General features: G+C 42.4%; 1 protein-coding gene across 1 annotated transcript in view; it reads left to right on the top strand.

Moving 5' to 3' along the window:
• The window catches only part of DNAH11 (dynein axonemal heavy chain 11), a 320,378-nt gene that overhangs the window by 207,458 nt on the left and 95,176 nt on the right, over positions 1-17,744 (top strand). The window contains exons 54-56 of the mRNA XM_032401311.1: positions 1,202-1,363; positions 9,604-9,837; positions 13,395-13,541. Coding sequence (XP_032257202.1) covers positions 1,202-1,363; positions 9,604-9,837; positions 13,395-13,541 — 543 coding nt within the window. The remainder of the gene's footprint in view (positions 1-1,201; positions 1,364-9,603; positions 9,838-13,394; positions 13,542-17,744) is intronic.

Genomic DNA, 17,744 nt, shown 5'->3' with positions numbered 1-17,744 from the left:
TAAATATTAGGATTTATCAAGTTTTTCAAGAGCCATAGTATGTAAAATAAACATAGTGAACACACATGTTAAATAAGATATTATATGGCTTCCTATATGCTGGAGATTTTTAGGATGTGAATTTTTTTTTAATGTTCTAAGAAAAAATAGCATACCTTTTGAAAAATGATTTCATTGGTTGCCTGATCTCAAAGGGTTAGAGACTGAGGTGAGAGAGTTCCAGGCTTTGTTTTCTCTCAAGTCCATGCCATTCCTAGAGAAGAGGAAACCAGGATGGGTGGCATTCCCAGACCTTAACCCAGCAGGCGTCACTATTACCCCCAGTGCCCTCAAGTCCACAGGAACCTAGGAGAGAAGGGAGAGCATGAAAGGAGTGCTTCCTGAACACCTCCTTTGTGCTGGCACTTCACATAGGGCCTCTAATCTGAGAGCCATGTGACACTCAGAGATGCCCAGAAGGGACACTCAGAGCCAGCCTCCTTCGTCTCCCCTCACTCAGCTTGTGGACCCCGCCACAGCCAAGCTCAGGTGCTCCTTCCAGGTCGAATCCCTGTGTCACTACAGAGAGCATGGAAACATAATCAGATATAAATTAACTCTTAAATCATCAAATACACAGATCTTCGGGTTTAAACCAGAAACCTAAAATTTTCTCACCGGGAGCATGTGTAAACTAAATTTTTTATTCCTTTAAAAAGGTGAAGAATGCAAGTGGGTTTATTTTAAATGAAAACAAAGTAAACATTCGATATGATACAAATTGTTTTTAAGTGATTTACAAAGTTTTACTGGACCTGACGAATTACGGAATGGAAGAAGACAGAAGATGAAAGTACTGGTGTTATTTTATCATGGTGATTTGGTTTGGATATTTATTTTCTATGGCTACACTGTTACTTGTGTAATAAAAAAGAATACATTTCTCATTATTAATGATAATCATCAAAAATGTTTAAAAGGAGAGGGACCAATTTGAAGGAAAGTACACAGCAGTGTTTCTGAATGTTCCATGGGGCAGCCACCTGGGAGGTTTACCCTTTGGTTAGCAAGGAGGTTAATGTTGCTTTCTCCTCCGTAGTGTTTTAGGATAGTTTCACGTCTTGCTTGGCTGCATTCCTTGCTTTCATTGTCTAGGATTGCAATGTAATTCTTGGCTCACTCATCACCCTCCCCTTTCTGCCCTGCCCCCATGTCTCCACAGATCATTCTGTGTTTCTCTCCCGTTGGTCACACGTTGAGAGGGAGAGCTCGGAAGTTCCCAGCCATAGTTAACTGCACGGCTATTGACTGGTTTCATGCGTGGCCGCAGGAGGCTCTGGTCTCAGTCAGCAGGAGGTTCATTGAGGAAACCAAGGGAATTGAGGTATGCTGTGTCAGCCTCTGAATCTCTCTGTCTCTCTGTCTCCCACACACTCACACACACACACGCACACGCACACATACTCACACACACAGGCATACTCACTCACTCTGACCAAAAGTCCTCAGTAAAGAAGTAACTTCCAAAATACATCTCCTATAGAAAAGTTATCCCTTTTATTAGAGATAAGATCATCCTTGTTTGTTTACATTCTGTGGAATATGGTAGTTGACCTCTTTGTACCAGGTTGAGATGTCTGTGCACACGTGAGCACACACCGCATACAAGCGTGTTACGTGGCCTGACTCACCAGAAAGCCAGGATCATGACTTCCTTGAGTCATGATAGGATTTGCTGAATATGAATCCTTCAAGTCCACAAACAAAAAAGTAGCCATTCATAGTCATGCAATTCCTGATCTTAACAAAGTAAAGCAGTTAATTGTGATTTTTCTCATTACAGTATGGATGGGTGAAAAATCAGCCCCATGAATTTAGCAGTCACTAAGTCAAATAATGTATCTGCATCTTTGTTGTATGGGTTTATGTTTTATAAATTAGGTTTGTCATTTGACTGTAATGAAATTTGCAGATCCAATTACATTTTAAAATGTTTGCATAAAGTTTAAAAAAAGCACTTCCAGTACACTTCCCCACTCAGAGGGGAAAAAGGAATGTAAATACGAAGGCATCATTTAGGCTTCCTAGAAATGAAGCTTTACTGGTATCTTGCACCTTCATGACTAAATAGCTTGGAAATGTGGTAGTTGTGAACATTGCCCAGGGAGGTTTGTCTTCTGAGTCCGCTGAGCGATAAGGCTAGACATTGAAAGTGATTCTCGGAGCCAAAAATAGAGTTGGGGCTGTGTAAGGAATGATGTCTGCTTCCACTTGAAAGCGTCTGCATGCAGAGACAACCCCCTCTGCCCTCCCTTCATCCCAAGAGCGTAACTATCACTTCTCCCAAGAATCCTTTCACATTTTGTTGACTATTCTATGTCTTGGTGGCCAGATGGTTAGAAATCTGGGCATATTTGCATATTTACCTAATTATTTGTATGATTTGTATGCAACTAGCTTTATTGCTTATTATTTTTATGGGTAGCTTTATTATAATGTGGTTTATTGTCTTCTGAAATGTCCATTAATCTACTTAGATGCTTACTTTCCTCTTTCCTTTTCTCACACACTTAAAAACATTTCTGTAAAGAAATGAAAAAAAAAAAAAGGACACCTGGGTGGCTCAGTCAGTTGAGGGTCCTGAGATCAAGCCCTGCGTCAGGCTCCCTCCTCGGCAGGGAGCCTGCTTCTCCCTCTCCTTCTGCCGCTCCCTCTGCTTGTGCTCTCTTTCTCTCTCTGTCAAATAAATAAATAAAATCTTTTAAAGAAATGAAAAAAAAAATGATTCCTTCTGTTCCTGGATGTTTTTTCCACATCCAGAAAGTTTTTCTTTTGCCTGTCTCTGTACTCAACGTTGGATGCACTTACTTGGGCCTTGGAAACAGTGACAAGTGGCTTTCTGGCTAAGGAGTGAATAATAGGAATGTGTAGTTGGATTTTTTTTTAAGTGATTTTCACTTTTTTCCACTGGTCAGGAGGCACCGCATAGCGCTTCTTACCTTTGGGAAAATCTATGTAAATTTGTTCTCAGGATAGGTAAGTGGAATAGGAGATACTCCCAGAAGTGGTTAATTTCTGTCTGAGCCCCGGCTTTCACCATTCACTGTGTTTTTCTGAAGAGCCCAAGGAGCAGCATTTTAATGGAGACTAACACTAGCATTAAGTAAAGTCTGCCAGAAATATTTTATACTTTAAAATCTGAAAACAGGGGCGCCTGGGTAGCTCAGTCGTTGAGCGTCTGCCTCCGGCTCAGGCCATGATTCCAGGGTCCTGGGATCAAGCCCCACATCGGGCTCCCTGCTCAGCGGGAAGCCTGCTTCTCCCTCTCCCACTCCCCCTGCTTGTGTTCCCTCTCTCGCTTTGTCTCTCTCTGTCAAATAAATAAATAAATAAAATCTTAAAAACTAAAATCTGAAAACACATTAAATATGACAAATAATAGTGACAGTTATTAAGCCCGCACATTTTGCAAGCTCTTGCTAGGATCACTGCATTATTGGAATTATATATAGGGCCTTGTTTTGTCTCCTGATCATTATAAAAAGGGTTCAAAATACCAATTGATTAGAGAATCAGTATGTATCTTCCATAATTCTGTTTTATACCATTCATGTGATCACCCGGGTTTGCTAAAGACCAGTGCACTTCATATATTAATATTAATTTCTCAAATGGGAGGAACCCAAAGCTAGTAGCATGCTTTGACTTAGTGCTTGGCTCCGTGCTTTTTTAAGTTTCTTGCCTTTACTGCTTTGGTGCAGACTTGGTCCTGCAAAGTGAGGTGCCACTTCAGAAAGGGAAGGAGCTTTGATACGCCAGTGACCATTGACATCTGCTGGATGAGGCAGGACTTGCATCATTTTCAGGCCAGAGGCCTCCTGGCAGGTGCTAAGCTCTATCTTGTGGTGTCGTGACGCCTCCTATAGGATGCTGAATGTCAAATAGGAATTTTAAAAGCGCTGAACCATTTCTGCTGAGCTGAATGATGCCTGCAAAGAGCTCAGCCAGATGATTTCGTTTCAGTGCAATGTGCTTATTTAACTTTCCCGCCTTCCCAATTTGTTGCTTAGGAGCAGTAATTATCATAAAGAGGGCAACATGTCTATCTTCTAAAAATGCATGGTGCCTTTTCTGCAGAGGTCAAAAATAGCTTTTAAATTTTTTGAATGGGCACTAATTCGATCATTTTCTTAGTTTGAATTTTCATCATTAAGACTGAACGGTATCTGAATAATTTAGGCACTTCTTAGTTATTGACCTTATTTGCTGAGTGTAAGGTCCAAGGTGACCCCCGTTAGCCACCGAGAAAGGATTCATGAAAGGCAAGCGGTTTTGTGTGTGTTGGCATAGACTCTTCTAGCAGGACGTGCTTAGCACCCAGGGGTGTGGGCTGCCTGTGTCTAAGGAAAGGTTTGTGCTACTTTTCTGCTAGCTGGTATTGAACTAAATGAGAGCTGGCAGATGACCGAAATAGTTTGACCCTTAAGTATCACCAGGTATTAATATGAAGGCTTTGTGTCAACATACACTTCTCACTCCTCAGGTTTGGAAGTGCAGATGGGGGCATGTGGTGTGGGGAGGGAGAGAAGGAAAGGCACCCTGGGCATCCCCGGGAGCGGGGTTACACACGCTGTGAGGAGGTAACTGGGAGGAGCCCTTTCCGAGAGGTGCGTAGGGTGCTCGCTTCGGCAGCACATATACTAAAATTGGAACGAGAGGTGCGTGGGTCCCAGATAGGAACACTCAGGGGAAAATGCAGGAGAAACAGTTGTTAAAAGATAAGTAGTGTTGTTGGTTTTTGACTCAAAGTGAGTAATAGACATACTGGAGAGCTGGGCTTGAGGAAAGCAGAAATTACTGCCTGGAAATGAAAAGGTGAGCCCTCTGACTGAGGAGTGAGATTTGCATTGGGAGGAGTCTCTGTTCTCACTGAGATCCGAGCAAGGTGGAGGACCCGTCCTTTCCGAGCATATTGGCCACCTGACAAGTTAAAGTTCTCCCTCCTTTGGATGCGATACAACTGAATAATGCCATAAGTTCAATATCATCAGCTTTTTCAGTGAAATTCATTAATTTCTACATACTTCCACCTCTCCAATCCAGAACTTGTTGCAAGGTCTGGTAACAAATGAATGGCATATTTTACAAGCACTTGCCAGTCCGATCACGAAAAGCGTCCCCTCAAAGAGGAAAGTTACTTTACTGCTGTACGTAAAGACCGATCTCTTCAGTGCTTCCCTAGGTTCCTTTTTAAAATGGTAGGGACAGCATGAAGAACAGTAAACAACACTTTGTCAGTGATAAGTATGATAGCAGTGTTTTTCTTACTGACTTTTAGCGCAGTTTTTTCTTTGAAATACAAATGAGGATTGTTCACTATGAATTTTAGAAGTAGAAAGCCTTGTGCAGTAGAAATTCTGTGAATTTGAGGAAAATCCCCTCGACCTGAGGAGTACTGAAGTCATTTTAAGAGATCAAAGCAGAAGCAAATGCAATCACATTTATCCTGAATCTGCCTACATCTCTAACTGGCTTAAGCCTATATTCAGACAGATGAGGAAAGGCCCGTGTGGTTGCTAACATCCTTCCCTCTTCTTCAGCCCACCTCTCCTGTGCATGTGCACTAATACACCGTTCATCATGCATTTCTTTCTCTGTGCATAGTAATCAAATTAAGAGCAGAATTGCAAAAAGCGGTAGAATGCCGCTTTCCAGGGTTTTTGCAGTTAGATAAACTTCAGGAAGCCCCCTACCTTGAAAGTAGGGTCCACTGATTATAGCTGCCCGTAAACCTGGACTTGCTGTTAAGCCCAAAGTCGAAGTCAATCAAACGGAGGCATCGGTCCCTCCAAATCTTAGCTTTGTGACTTTCCTGGCCTCACCAGCTACCACATCTGCCTTGTCCTGCTGGCTCCGGGAGGCGTAGCTGGGTTGCGTTTCACCTCCTCGCCCCCACTGTCCTCTGTTGCTTCTTTGTTCGAACGTTGTGTCAGAGAACCAGTGAGGCTACCTTTTCAGCGACTGGAAACTCTTCTTGAAGACAGCTGGCTTATGCTGGATTGGATCTTGCCTTTTGGCCTTGGAAATTAGCCTCTAAAATTAGAGACAAAAATTTAAAAACTCAAGCAAACTAACAAAATGCATTCACCAGACCAAGTAAAAACACACAAACAGAAAAGGCAAGAACAAGACACCAGTGTGTGATTCAGGAACCTGTTGGGCACTGGATTCTAACTCCCGTGCTGCTGTGTGCAGCCGAGGTCCTCTTCCTGGGACCAACACTGCTGTGCTGTTCCCATCGCTGATAGCAGCGGTGCCCACCGCCTCTGCTCACGGACCTTCTAAGGAGGGATCCCTGGGCTTCCAGGGGAGGGGATGGGGGCCAGGCACAAGATCACTCAGCAGGTAAGGGCCCCTCAGCCCTTTGACGCCAGAACCACAGTCTTAAATCCTGCTCAGGACCCGTGCAGAGGAGTTTGACTGTTCTGAAAAAGGAAGACAAGGAAAAGAAGAGACAGACTAAATCATTTGCCCGACTATACAGGACCAGGAGTCTACCCCGTGTCCCCGGATTCAAACCCAGCCTCCCTGGCGGCCTCCAGGATCACGTTTCCTCAGAGGGAGTCCGCACTCTGAGGAACTTAGAAGTGCTCAAATGCAGCGTGCTCATTTCGTGTATCATTACATTTTCTTTATTTAATAAGCCAATTTTACAAACACAGTATCTAATTAGTCTCTATTATTGAGCACCCCCAAAGGAGCTAAAAAGTACAAATAATAGATTTTGAAACCCAGCAGTTTGGGATTACTATAAAAGAACAGATATTAAATACGGGCAGTTTTTTTCTATATCACCAGTGCTTCAAAAAAACTGTAAAAAATAAATAATTTCTGAGACCAACTTTCAAGGCGGACTGTTAGGTGTAGGACATCACACGTTACAACACGATCCCAAGTTAAACTCAAGAAATAGTATTCCTTTCATCTCCATTCTCTTTTGTTGTCCCTCCTTCTCCCTCTCCTTGAAGGCAGTGCTCTTGAAAGTCCGAATGTAAAAGTACAGACCAGGATAATCCTGAGACCAGCTGGTCGAGGGCAGGTGTGAAATCCTGTATAACCCGGGATATTTGATTTGGTGTTGGCCTCCGGTATTGGTTTTCATTTGAATTGTGCTGTCCGTCCTTTTCAACGACGGGGCCATCCTGGGCACTTGCTGCAACCGTCAGGTGGCTGGGGGACTTGCTGTGACAGCGACTGCCACCGCTTGAGAACCGTCACCCCAAATAGCCGATTTGTCTTTGCATTTACAGTGAGCCCAGCGAGAGAGCGAAAATGAAACCTCTTTCTAACTGGGAGGACAAAAAGCCGTTCCCGGGTATATCTGATGCTGCCTTGGCTACAGCAGTGTTTTCCGGGGCATCGTAGTGGAGAAATCTTGGATTTATAACCGTGTGATACTGGCACTTTGCTTGTTTATATTTTTGCTTTCACCACGATTGGCCGCTAAATGACGACAGAATCGGATCCCTGGTTGTCATTACGGGGCCAAATGTAGCAGGAACGGCGCTCTCTGCTTGCATCTCTAAAAACGAAAAATACAGCCTTGCCTTTCGTTCTCTACAGCAGCACCGGCAGCCATATCCTCCCCGCACACCCCCCCCCCCCAAAAAAAGAAAACTGGAGGTAAATGAATGGCAGAATAAATAATTTATGCTAATGAAATTACTGCAATTAGTAGTTCTACAATGACCCTTTTAAAAGCCACAGCTGTTAATGTCAAGAAGTGCTGTCACTACTGACCTTATCATAAGAGAAAGTGACAAATTGAGAATGCAGGGAAGACCAGTCATCAAAGAGGTCTGTTCTGGAACGATTAGAGTTTTCTGAAAAACAGTGTGAATTACAACCAGCTGCTCCCTGGCCCTGCAAGTCTCCCATGCTGTGCCATTTTGTTAAGCCCGATAACAATAGTGATTTTGCCCCATTGAGACAAGTTGTCTCGGGCCACTTCCAGCTCTCCCGGAAGCCACTTCTTCCATCCCAGATTTACAAATGAAACCGTTGTTGGAGAGAGCTTTTCAGGGCAGCCTAGGAACCTCCTCATAAGGATCATGGTTGGGCAGAGGCCAGGTCCTCCCCCCACCGACCTCCGCCCCACGCGAGGAGGTCGTTCTTGGCCGGGGAAGTATTTATGTTGTAGAAAGACATGTGCTCGCTTTTGGTTCATTAAAACAAGATAGGACAGGAATGAATTTCTATCCCTGTTTATATTGCAGTGAAGCTCTTTTAAAAATCCCTCAGGGGATCTCATGTATATGGAGTTTAGAACTTCCTTGGAAGTGTAGACTGAGTCCACTATTGGGTAACATACACACGTCTCAGATCTAGAGAATAAAGACTATTCAGGCTTTGCATCATTCTATATTTAACTCTGGCTTTAAAAACATTATTTCAGTTACTAGCGAGGTGGGTTTTTGATATGCAGGACAATCCTATATATGCACATTGGAAACCCATTCACGGATTTTTCATGAGGTTGGAAAGCTAAGTGTTTAGACCTAGTTGTTCAGGAGCAGTTGTTTTTCACCAACAAGAATTGGCCTGTCTCTTTTCGCATCCTGGTTGTAATATTAATGGTGCAGGTTTGAAACGTTCAACTGCATCACCAGCCACTTGTGTGCAATTTTCCCAAAGATGTCTGAGCGTTATTGACAACACTTTGGTAAATTATGTGTGACTTTCCTAAGAGTTGGTGTAGCTCATTTAATTCATATTAATTGATTTTTAGGCTTCCCTTGATTAATTGAACCTGGTTCATCTTGTACAGAATGCAATAAATAATCATTAAAATGAGGGAGATGTGACTCCACAAATTAAAAAGTTAACTACTTCAGAAGTCATAGAGGACAAAACAGAAAGAATGGTGTAGTGGGGGGTTCTCTAGTAAATCTTCTAAGGGAAGTTACTCGATTTTTTTGTTTGTTTTCTGTTTTGTTTGTTGTTTTTTTTCCAAATGAGAATTAGAAATGGTATTTTTCTCCTGGAAGCAGTGACTTTTATACCTTACCATCCTGTTTGTTTCCACCTGGGTTCTTATAAAACTGTATTTCTCAGTTTCAGCTGTGTGTGTGTGTGTGTGTGTGTGTGTGTGTGTGTGTGTGAGAGAGAGAGAGAGAGAGAGAGAGCGAGAGAGAGAGAGAGGGAGAGAGAGAGTGTGTGTCAGTGAGAGAGAGACTGCTACAGTTTAGTTTGAAAGCAACACCAGAAATACTTGTCAGAGTACTGTGTCTCAGTTTCTCCATTTTTTTCTTTCACACACTTGATAGGTAAAAATCAAGTTGTGAAAAGCTGTGTTTGTGTTATATGTTGACTTGTGGGTTTGGTATGTGGAGCGCATAAAAATCCTTTGCTCTACTTGGCAAAGCTGAATGCTTTTTATTGTTCTCTCTCTAATCCTGTGGCTATCTCTTAAAGACTAATAAGTCTTCCCAGATCCTCCTGTAATTTGTTCTGGCTTTTAGACAAAAAAATACTGCATAATTTTGCTGATTGTTCTTTTCTTAAATTACATTTTTGTTTTAACTTGAGAGAATTGCATATGAATTACAGTGTTTATATTTTCAGCCACTGGACAAAGATTCTATTAGCCTCTTCATGGCCCATGTTCACACTAGCGTGAATGAAATGAGTACCAGGTATTACCAGAATGAGAGAAGATACAACTATACCACCCCGAAGAGTTTTCTAGAACAAATATCACTGTTTAAGAATCTGTTGAAGAAGAAACGAAAAGAGGTATCTGAGAAGAAAGAGCACTTGGTGAATGGCATCCAAAAGCTAAAGACCACAGCCTCTCAGGTATGATCAGAATGTGTTATTACTGAGTAAAATGTATGCTCTTACAATTAAAAAATATGTAGTTACTTGGAAAGCAGCGTTTCAGCCCATTCATATAAGATGCTCAATCCTAAAATGTACACTTGAATGACACCAAAACAACACTGTTCATGCTTTTGTAAGTCCAGAAAGGGATTGACCAATTACTCTCTCATGCTGGTTTGGAGAGAGCCCTTCACTTGTTGGCCTGACTCAGTGCACAGCTCACTCCCATCTTCTATCCGCCTGCTTTGGTGCCCTGCATTTATTGTGAGGAATTTTGTCACACAGTAATGGAAATAAAGTAAAGGATCCCTTTTGGTCTCAGATTCTCAACCCCCCAGTGAGAGCATTATTTCTAGTCTGATGACATGACACGGTTTGCTCTGTGTGAGGTCCCAAAGTGTAGCCGTTTCCTCCCACCTTGGCGTCTCATCTCCTTTTGGCCATAATCTCTCTTTGAACAGAGTGTCCAGGGTAGTCTTCATCCTCAGTCATAAGGCCCCTGCTGCCTCGAAGGACAGTACTGTTAACCTCCAGGAGTAAGTCGGGAGAGAATTCGCACACTCCCGATGTTAACCATGTGTGGGTCTCTACATCTGTCATCTCATTTCATTGGTAAAAACTAACCATTTTTATGAAGTCGGTGTTGCTACTATAATTTTATAGATGAAACTTAGAGCGTTAAAGGCCACGGAAACTGTGAGGTTGGAGTTTGAACCCAGGGTTGTATGATTCTAAAGCTGTTGTCCATAGCCCCATGCTGCCTCTATGACCAAGGGAAAAAAAGATGAGAATAAGAAAATATGGAGACTTTGGAGACTTGCTCAGCTTGCTCTGAGCCATCTGGGCTCTAGGGTTGGAAAGGGAACAATTCTCCCTGGTGGTCCCTTCAAGGCCAGGAATTGCAGCGGGCTTCTTCAGAGGATTGTCATTAGGTCATAGTCCTTTGCTTTTCAAGAGATTGGGCCGGTTTTCTCCCCAACCATGCCGCGTGGTCTATCTGTGCCCAGGCTAGAAATAAGCTACAACCTGGTTAGGGGAGCACACGGTGGCGCCTTTCACTCTGAAGGCCTGTCTGGCCATGTCCTCCACGCATTCTGTCAGCCAAAGCACCTCCTGCCCCCTGCACCCTTCATCTCGAAATCAGGAATGTCTCTTGGTGAACCACTCACGTGTGCTGAATAGTGGGTAGATGGACCACGATTGGGAAAGAGGAACCAGAGTGAGGAGGTTTCCAGGACAGTTTCCAGAATCTAATGATGCAAAGAATAGTTGTTGGGAAGCACCCAAAGAATATATCCGTATTTGTGCATCTTTCCCTTTTCTTTCCAAAAAAAAAAAAAAAGTTTTTATTTTTACTGTTTTTGTGTACATGTTACCTTACTCTTTGACTCTCTGCCTTCTTTCTCTTTCCTTTTTCTTCTCTCTACCCATCTCTCCACTTCCATCTCACTGAAATCATGACTCGTTTTCCTAGTGAAGACTTGCCTAAGAGTCCTGTTGAGCTAGAAGACATTGAGTGCAAGAGATCTATGTCCCAGAGCATTAATGTCCCTTTGAATAATGTCCCAAACTGGACCCCTTGACTTTGCCCCAGGAAATGATAGCGTTGACTAAATTGAATGGTCATATTGGTGGGGCAGCCCTTGGCAAGGAAAAAAATGGCCTGTGCCACACTTAGTGTTCCCTTCCGAAATAACAGAGCTCAGAATGTAAAAACAGAGCAGCATTCTTGGTGGCAGCCTCTCAGCCATAGGGAAAAAGAAGAGGTGGTGGAGAGGAAGAAAGAAAGGAACTGGCTATTCAGGGTGTCTGTCAAGTTCAGGGCTGCTTGGGTCTCCTTATTTCCCCTTGGCTAGAAACAACAGGCAGAAAGTCTAAGAAGAAGATACGTGAAGTCTTAATTGAAGGACTACTGCTGATTTCTTTTCATTAGGTATTAGTGCATGGAATGCTCTTAATATCAGAAGAGTGATTGGAATATTTAATATGTCCCTAAGAGTTTTAAAAATTTCTGTTGATTATGGAAAGGAAGCATAGTTTCCTGTGTGGGCAGTTGGAAAGCCTTATAATATATAAGATCAGGTTGTGTGTGGAACAGAATGCCTTCATATTGGAGCATGCGTCCTCTACGGACCTGCCTTCAGTAATTGCTCAGAGGAGAATATCCATGCCATTTGAAATATGTGTCTAAAACTCAGCCTGTTTATTCACTGCAATAAAGCCATAAATTCCTGTTAGAGCCACGGATCTCCTCTCTAGATGTCAGCTTGGGTCATCAAAGATAGCCTGGTGACCTTTTCTTCATAGATAAGGCTTCGCTTCCAGGGATTGAGTCACTAGATACTTCAGACCTAACGGCTTCCTTAGAAACTGAAGTCAGGGCTTGAAATAACCGTTTCCTCATAGTCTCTTGGATGATTCTTTTGATTATAGTCTAATATACGACAAGTTTCACATGGCTAAAGGGAACAGACAAGCAAATGTCACTGTGCATTATTACCCTGAGTTCACAGAGAGGCTAAAAAAAAATCCATCTTAGCTTAAACTGTAATAAATCATACAGGTAGCAGTAAGAGTAGTAATTGTGTCATTTGGGCAAAGGGCAAGTCGACTGTGTTGAGGTGGGGGTTATAGGAGTCCTCGGCCGCAGTAATGGGATCTTGTTTTCCAGCACTTCTGCTTTTCTTTACACAATCCTCACACTTAGGAACCTAGTGGTACCTTCTGAACCCTAAAAGGGCAGGATCATTCTTTAGAGCAGATTAATTTGTTGATGCCTCAGGAAGAGTTGAGTTCCTCAAGAGCTGAGTAAGGCTATTGAGTTGGTGAGCCGAGAGGAGGAGTACCCACCTAGGATACTCCCCAGGCTTTGCACAGCCCAGCCGATCCCCACGGGGCGCTTGTGGTTTGTCTTTCTGTAGTAGGTATTAAGTTGAATGTTGTATGAGGTGGAAGAAGCTAAGAGGACTGTTTCTTATTTTGTGGGAAGAGATGAGACCTGTGGGCATTTCCATCGAAGTAAGTAATGGATTAAATAAACTGATAGCCAGGGCGTCCTGATGCCTCAGCTTCTCTGAGCCTTTAGTGAGGTTCTGGGGGAGAGTGCAGGCCTTAGTTTCCCCAGCTTGTCTTTCCAAGCAAGTCTTCCTCTGGCCTCTGCTGTCTTGAGCCTGGGCTTTGCAGGACCAGAAAACCCGGGGCTGTGAGGGACACGTGCTCTGGCTGGCGTGGCTGTTGGCACGGCCCTGACTACACAGACTGGGTGGAGAAGATACATGTCTAGTTGGTGCTGGCATAAATGACCATTTTCAGAAAACCCCTAGAAACAAGGACTCTGTGTGTTCCTCTGTGGAGGGGGGTGGGGGGAATGGGGCTGTATTTTTGCACATGGGCCTGAAGTCAGAACAGGGTAGAAAGGAGGAAAAGATGGAGACTGGTAGGCATCGGTGAGCTCATTTAACCAAAACTAAGCCGTGCCTGCTATTTGTTGTTTATGGACGGAAGCTGCTTCCACATACCGACTTTGCCTTCAGGTGGCAGATCTGAAAGCCAGACTGGCCTCTCAAGAAGCCGAGCTGCGACTGAGAAATGACGATGCCGAAGCTCTGATCACAAAGATTGGGCTCCAGACGGAGAAAGCGAGCCGGGAAAAGGCCATTGCTGACGCTGAGGAGCGAAAGGTCAGGCTCATTCCACCAGTTAGAGCGCTGAGCTATACTGAGCACAAAATAAACCTTTGTAGGTGAACAATTTTGAACAACTTTCTCTCCAGGGAGCATAAAAGCTAAAGAATTATTATAGTTACACATGGAACAGCATTTCACACCATGATTACCACTTGACCTTTCTTTACATTATGCATTTTCCCACCCTTTTAGCTCTTTTAATGATACGCAAGAACAATAAATACTGAGCTCATTCAAGCATATAATGGATGTGGATCTTGAACATCAGGCTGATTTGTAATACAGTAAAGGTCACGAAGTCACCTCTGAGGTTTCTAAAGGTTTTCAGTTTTTAGGCAAATTGAACAACTCAATTGTTAACAAAGCCCATTCCATCACTTTGCAAGATGGTTTTTCAGATTTTTCATTTTAATAATACAACTTGAGTTGATTATTAAATCCTAAGCCAAATTTGTTCTTTTTGATTCAATTGAGGGCCCTGGCATTTTGTATTTCGTTTTACTGTTGGAAACAATTACTTTTAAGATTATATAGGTTCTGTTTTCTTTGTACCTGGGTTACTGGCAATTCTGAAATAAATATAACTTCTTTGTCCTCTTCTTTTACCAGAACTTTGGCCACAAATTGAAGGTATTTCATTTTTAGGCATCTTATTTGTTTAAAAATTGAATATGTTTTTTGAGACAAATTCTTTCATTTTAGACAAAAGATTGTAATCAGGGCTTAGTTGATGAAAAATTATAAATTATGACCACACTTGTAGCCATTGAATCAGTAGCTTTTATGCCATTATTCTTCTGTTTTTATGATGCCAGAAAGACTTGAGCTTTCCATTGGGGTTGCCATTCATCCATAGACAATTGAGTTGTTTTTCCCTTTTTTCTAATAGGTATTGAGCATGTTTATGTGTCGCTTGCACAACTAAAGGGTTGAAATGTATGTTAAAAATCAAAACGCTGAATAGTTTAAAAAAAAAACAACTTGTTTTTAAAGTTGAAGATAAGCTACATTTGGCATGGCTGATGGGCATATTATTCCTAATTCTGGCAATAACTGTTTCTATTGAGTTTCAGATAAGCAGAGGATATCCTTAAAAGTGTATTATGTTAAGCGATTAGGTATCACATATGATGTGACTATCATGAGCCATTTCCACCCAAGGGATATTTTTCAAGCATTACATAAATAAGTGATGTTCTGGTAATTGTTCTATTATAACCTATCTCTACAAATACCTTTTAGAGATCTTAAAATACTCCAGAAGTATTTTCACATTCTGCACGTGAATTCCTAAGGCAAAATCATCCTTGCAAAGAAGGAAAAAAATGTTCTAGCAAATGAGAACTCATCTGACTGGTTGTTTTATGAAGTTCTTCAAACATGAAAAAGACACATACTGTTTTTTTAAATTATTTTGTTTATTTATTTGACAGCAAGAAAGAGCACAAGCAGAGGGAGTGGCAGGCAGAGGGAGCAGCAGACTCCCCACTGAGCAGGGAGCCCGATGAGGAGCTTGATCCCAGGACTCTGGGATCATGATCTGAGCTGAAGGCAGACGCTTAATGACTGAGCCACCCAGATGCCCCGACACATACTATTTTTATATCTAACCTATACAAAGAAATATATTTTCACTTTACCCATGATGCTTAATTTATCAGTAACAGATACTAAGCAATTTTTTCTTTTTTTTTTTTGGCCTGGCACTATTCTAGGCTCTTGAGCATATATGACCTACAAGGCACCCTCACATAGCTTACATTATAATGGAAAAGACTGGCAGGAGACAAGGGACAAGATACTTTGGGTTAGTGATTAGGGCTAAGATAAAAATCAAATCGAGGTGATGGTGGAATGAATTATTTTAAATTGGTCATAGAAGGAGTTTATTGAGTATATCGAGTCAAGGAACTAATCAATATCAAGTATGTGCTATGGGTTCACATTTATCATAGGTTCAGCAATGTACTAGATTGTATGCAGTTATTAAATGGGTATATGGTGGGCACTGTGATCCTCTGAAGTTGGGATCTCGAGGCTTAATACACGAGAAGTTATTAAAAAGTACATTGCCATATTTAATATGACTAAGCAGATATTAGCCGCCTTCCCGTGCATCTTGACAACCCTTATAGCGCAGCAGGTTGAAATTGTTCCTTCAGATTCCTGCAATAGTCAGGAGCCATTCAAGCCACTGACATGACCAGCAGTGAGCAAGCAACACACGCACCATGAAACCTATGGAAATTAGTTCTTGCATCTTCGTTTGACTTACCAGTTCCAAATTCTAAGGATCCTCTGATCCCTTTCACACTGCTTTCTTTGTTGAGTGTAATCCTCATGAGTTAAAGTACCTTCCACATCGCGGGGCTAATATAATCTCTTCAGAAGTTGGACATCCTTCTTGATTTGGAGCGGTCTTCAGTTTTTTATGTGTTTCTTTTCTAAATGTGGGAATGGCTGGATTTTGAAGGATCGTCTGGGATTTCCTATGGTCTGAAGGCAGATAAGAGCAGTGTATTAGCTTGCTCGGGCTTCCAGAACAAAATACCACAGACTGCATGGCTTCAACAGCAGAAACTTCTTTTCTCACAATTCTGGAGGCTGCAAGTCCAAGATCAGGATGCCGGCAGGTTTGGTTTCTCCCTTTTGGAGGAACCTCTCAAGACAGGCCCCTCTCCTGACTTGCAGATGGTCACCTTCTCGCTGTGTCTTCACATGGTCTTTTCTCTGTGCACACCTCCCTGGTGTCCCTTGTGCCTGTCCGGATTTTCTCCTCTTAAAAGGACACCCATTAGACTGGATTAGGGCCAATTCTAACAGGCTCATTTTAACTTAATCACCTCTTTAAAGGGCCTGTCTCCAAATACAGTCATAATCTGAGGTACTGAGGTTAGGGCTTTACCATATACATTTGTAGGTGGACATACTTCAGCTCATAATAAGCCATTATTGCTACTTAATTCTCTCTGTGTGAGCATCACTAAATTTCATGAAGCATTTGCAAGGAGCTTTTGACCGAATAGAGAGCAGAAAAGTTCTGTGTATCCAAGAATGGGAGTATCTCCAAAATTCTGCTTTAACAGACAGCTGTCAAGAAAAAGCACACATTCCAAGTGATGTGTGTAGCTCTTCTCTCCTTCCCCAAGTTGAACCTTGCTGACTACTACCCAGGAGCCATGGGGCAGAGGAAATTGCACACTGAGGCTGATCAGGTCACTAAGATACAAAGCATTTTTCCCACTCGAGTATCATTGCACCTGAAATATGTAAATTATTGTACCTTAGAATTTGAATAGGCCAGGAGGAGTTAAGTTTTCGTCCTCCGCAGAACTTTGAGTGTCCTGACCGTGGCACTGGGCGCAGTCCCCACGGTGATTATGGCATAGGATCTGTGAACAAAAGTGCGCAGAGGGAATTGGGAATGAGAAATAAGTTGACCAACCCAGGGTATTTTTTTCATTTTCATTTGTGGGTTTTTGTTAATGTTCAAGATTGCTCTGGTTATAAAGATTACCCAAACGAATAATACTCCATGAACGGTAAGGGAGTCAGATGGAGAAGAATAGCAACACCCAGGCTCATCGAAACAGCATTCAAAAGAAATACTGTTCTAGTACGAAAACTCTGTGACCTTGAAACCAATTTAAAATGATGCTATTATAAATGGTAGCAAACAGCATTTTTAGATTGAGTGTATCCTTATGGAAGGTACATACCCTGAGGTACGAACTCACTCACTCACCTCTCCGCTCCCTTTCATCTGCAGATAAAACTAGCACACTGACAGTGTCCTAGTCTTAGAATTTTCATGGTCCATTCTTGGCAGTTCCGAGGGGGTTGGAGTAGTTCTCAGTAAGCATGCAGGGTTATTTACGTTAACGGTGGCTGTGTATGGATTGGCAGGAGATCACATCTCTACCCTGAACCACTTATGTTCATAAAAGCTACAGTATACAGCAAAATAATGGTTAATCAGAATAATGGTAGTTACCGCTAATAAAGCTGTACTAGACAACATAATTTGTTGTAAGCACTGTTAAATTTATGGTAGAGTTAAACCTGTTCATTCCAGACACATCTGAAGAAATGCACTTTTGTTCACACGTTACATGCCCCAGTCACCGTCCCTGAAAGCCATGCCCCCTGGTGGGTGGGTCCCAGTGCCCAGTGCCACAGCTTTGGACCTCCAGTTTC

The sequence above is a fragment of the Phoca vitulina genome, unplaced genomic scaffold (assembly GCF_004348235.1).
Source record: "Phoca vitulina isolate PV1807 unplaced genomic scaffold, GSC_HSeal_1.0 scaffold4, whole genome shotgun sequence".
NCBI lineage: Eukaryota > Metazoa > Chordata > Mammalia > Carnivora > Phocidae > Phoca > Phoca vitulina.
Note: the sequence above shows the minus strand (reverse complement) of the source record. Positions and strands in the feature narration are given on the sequence as shown.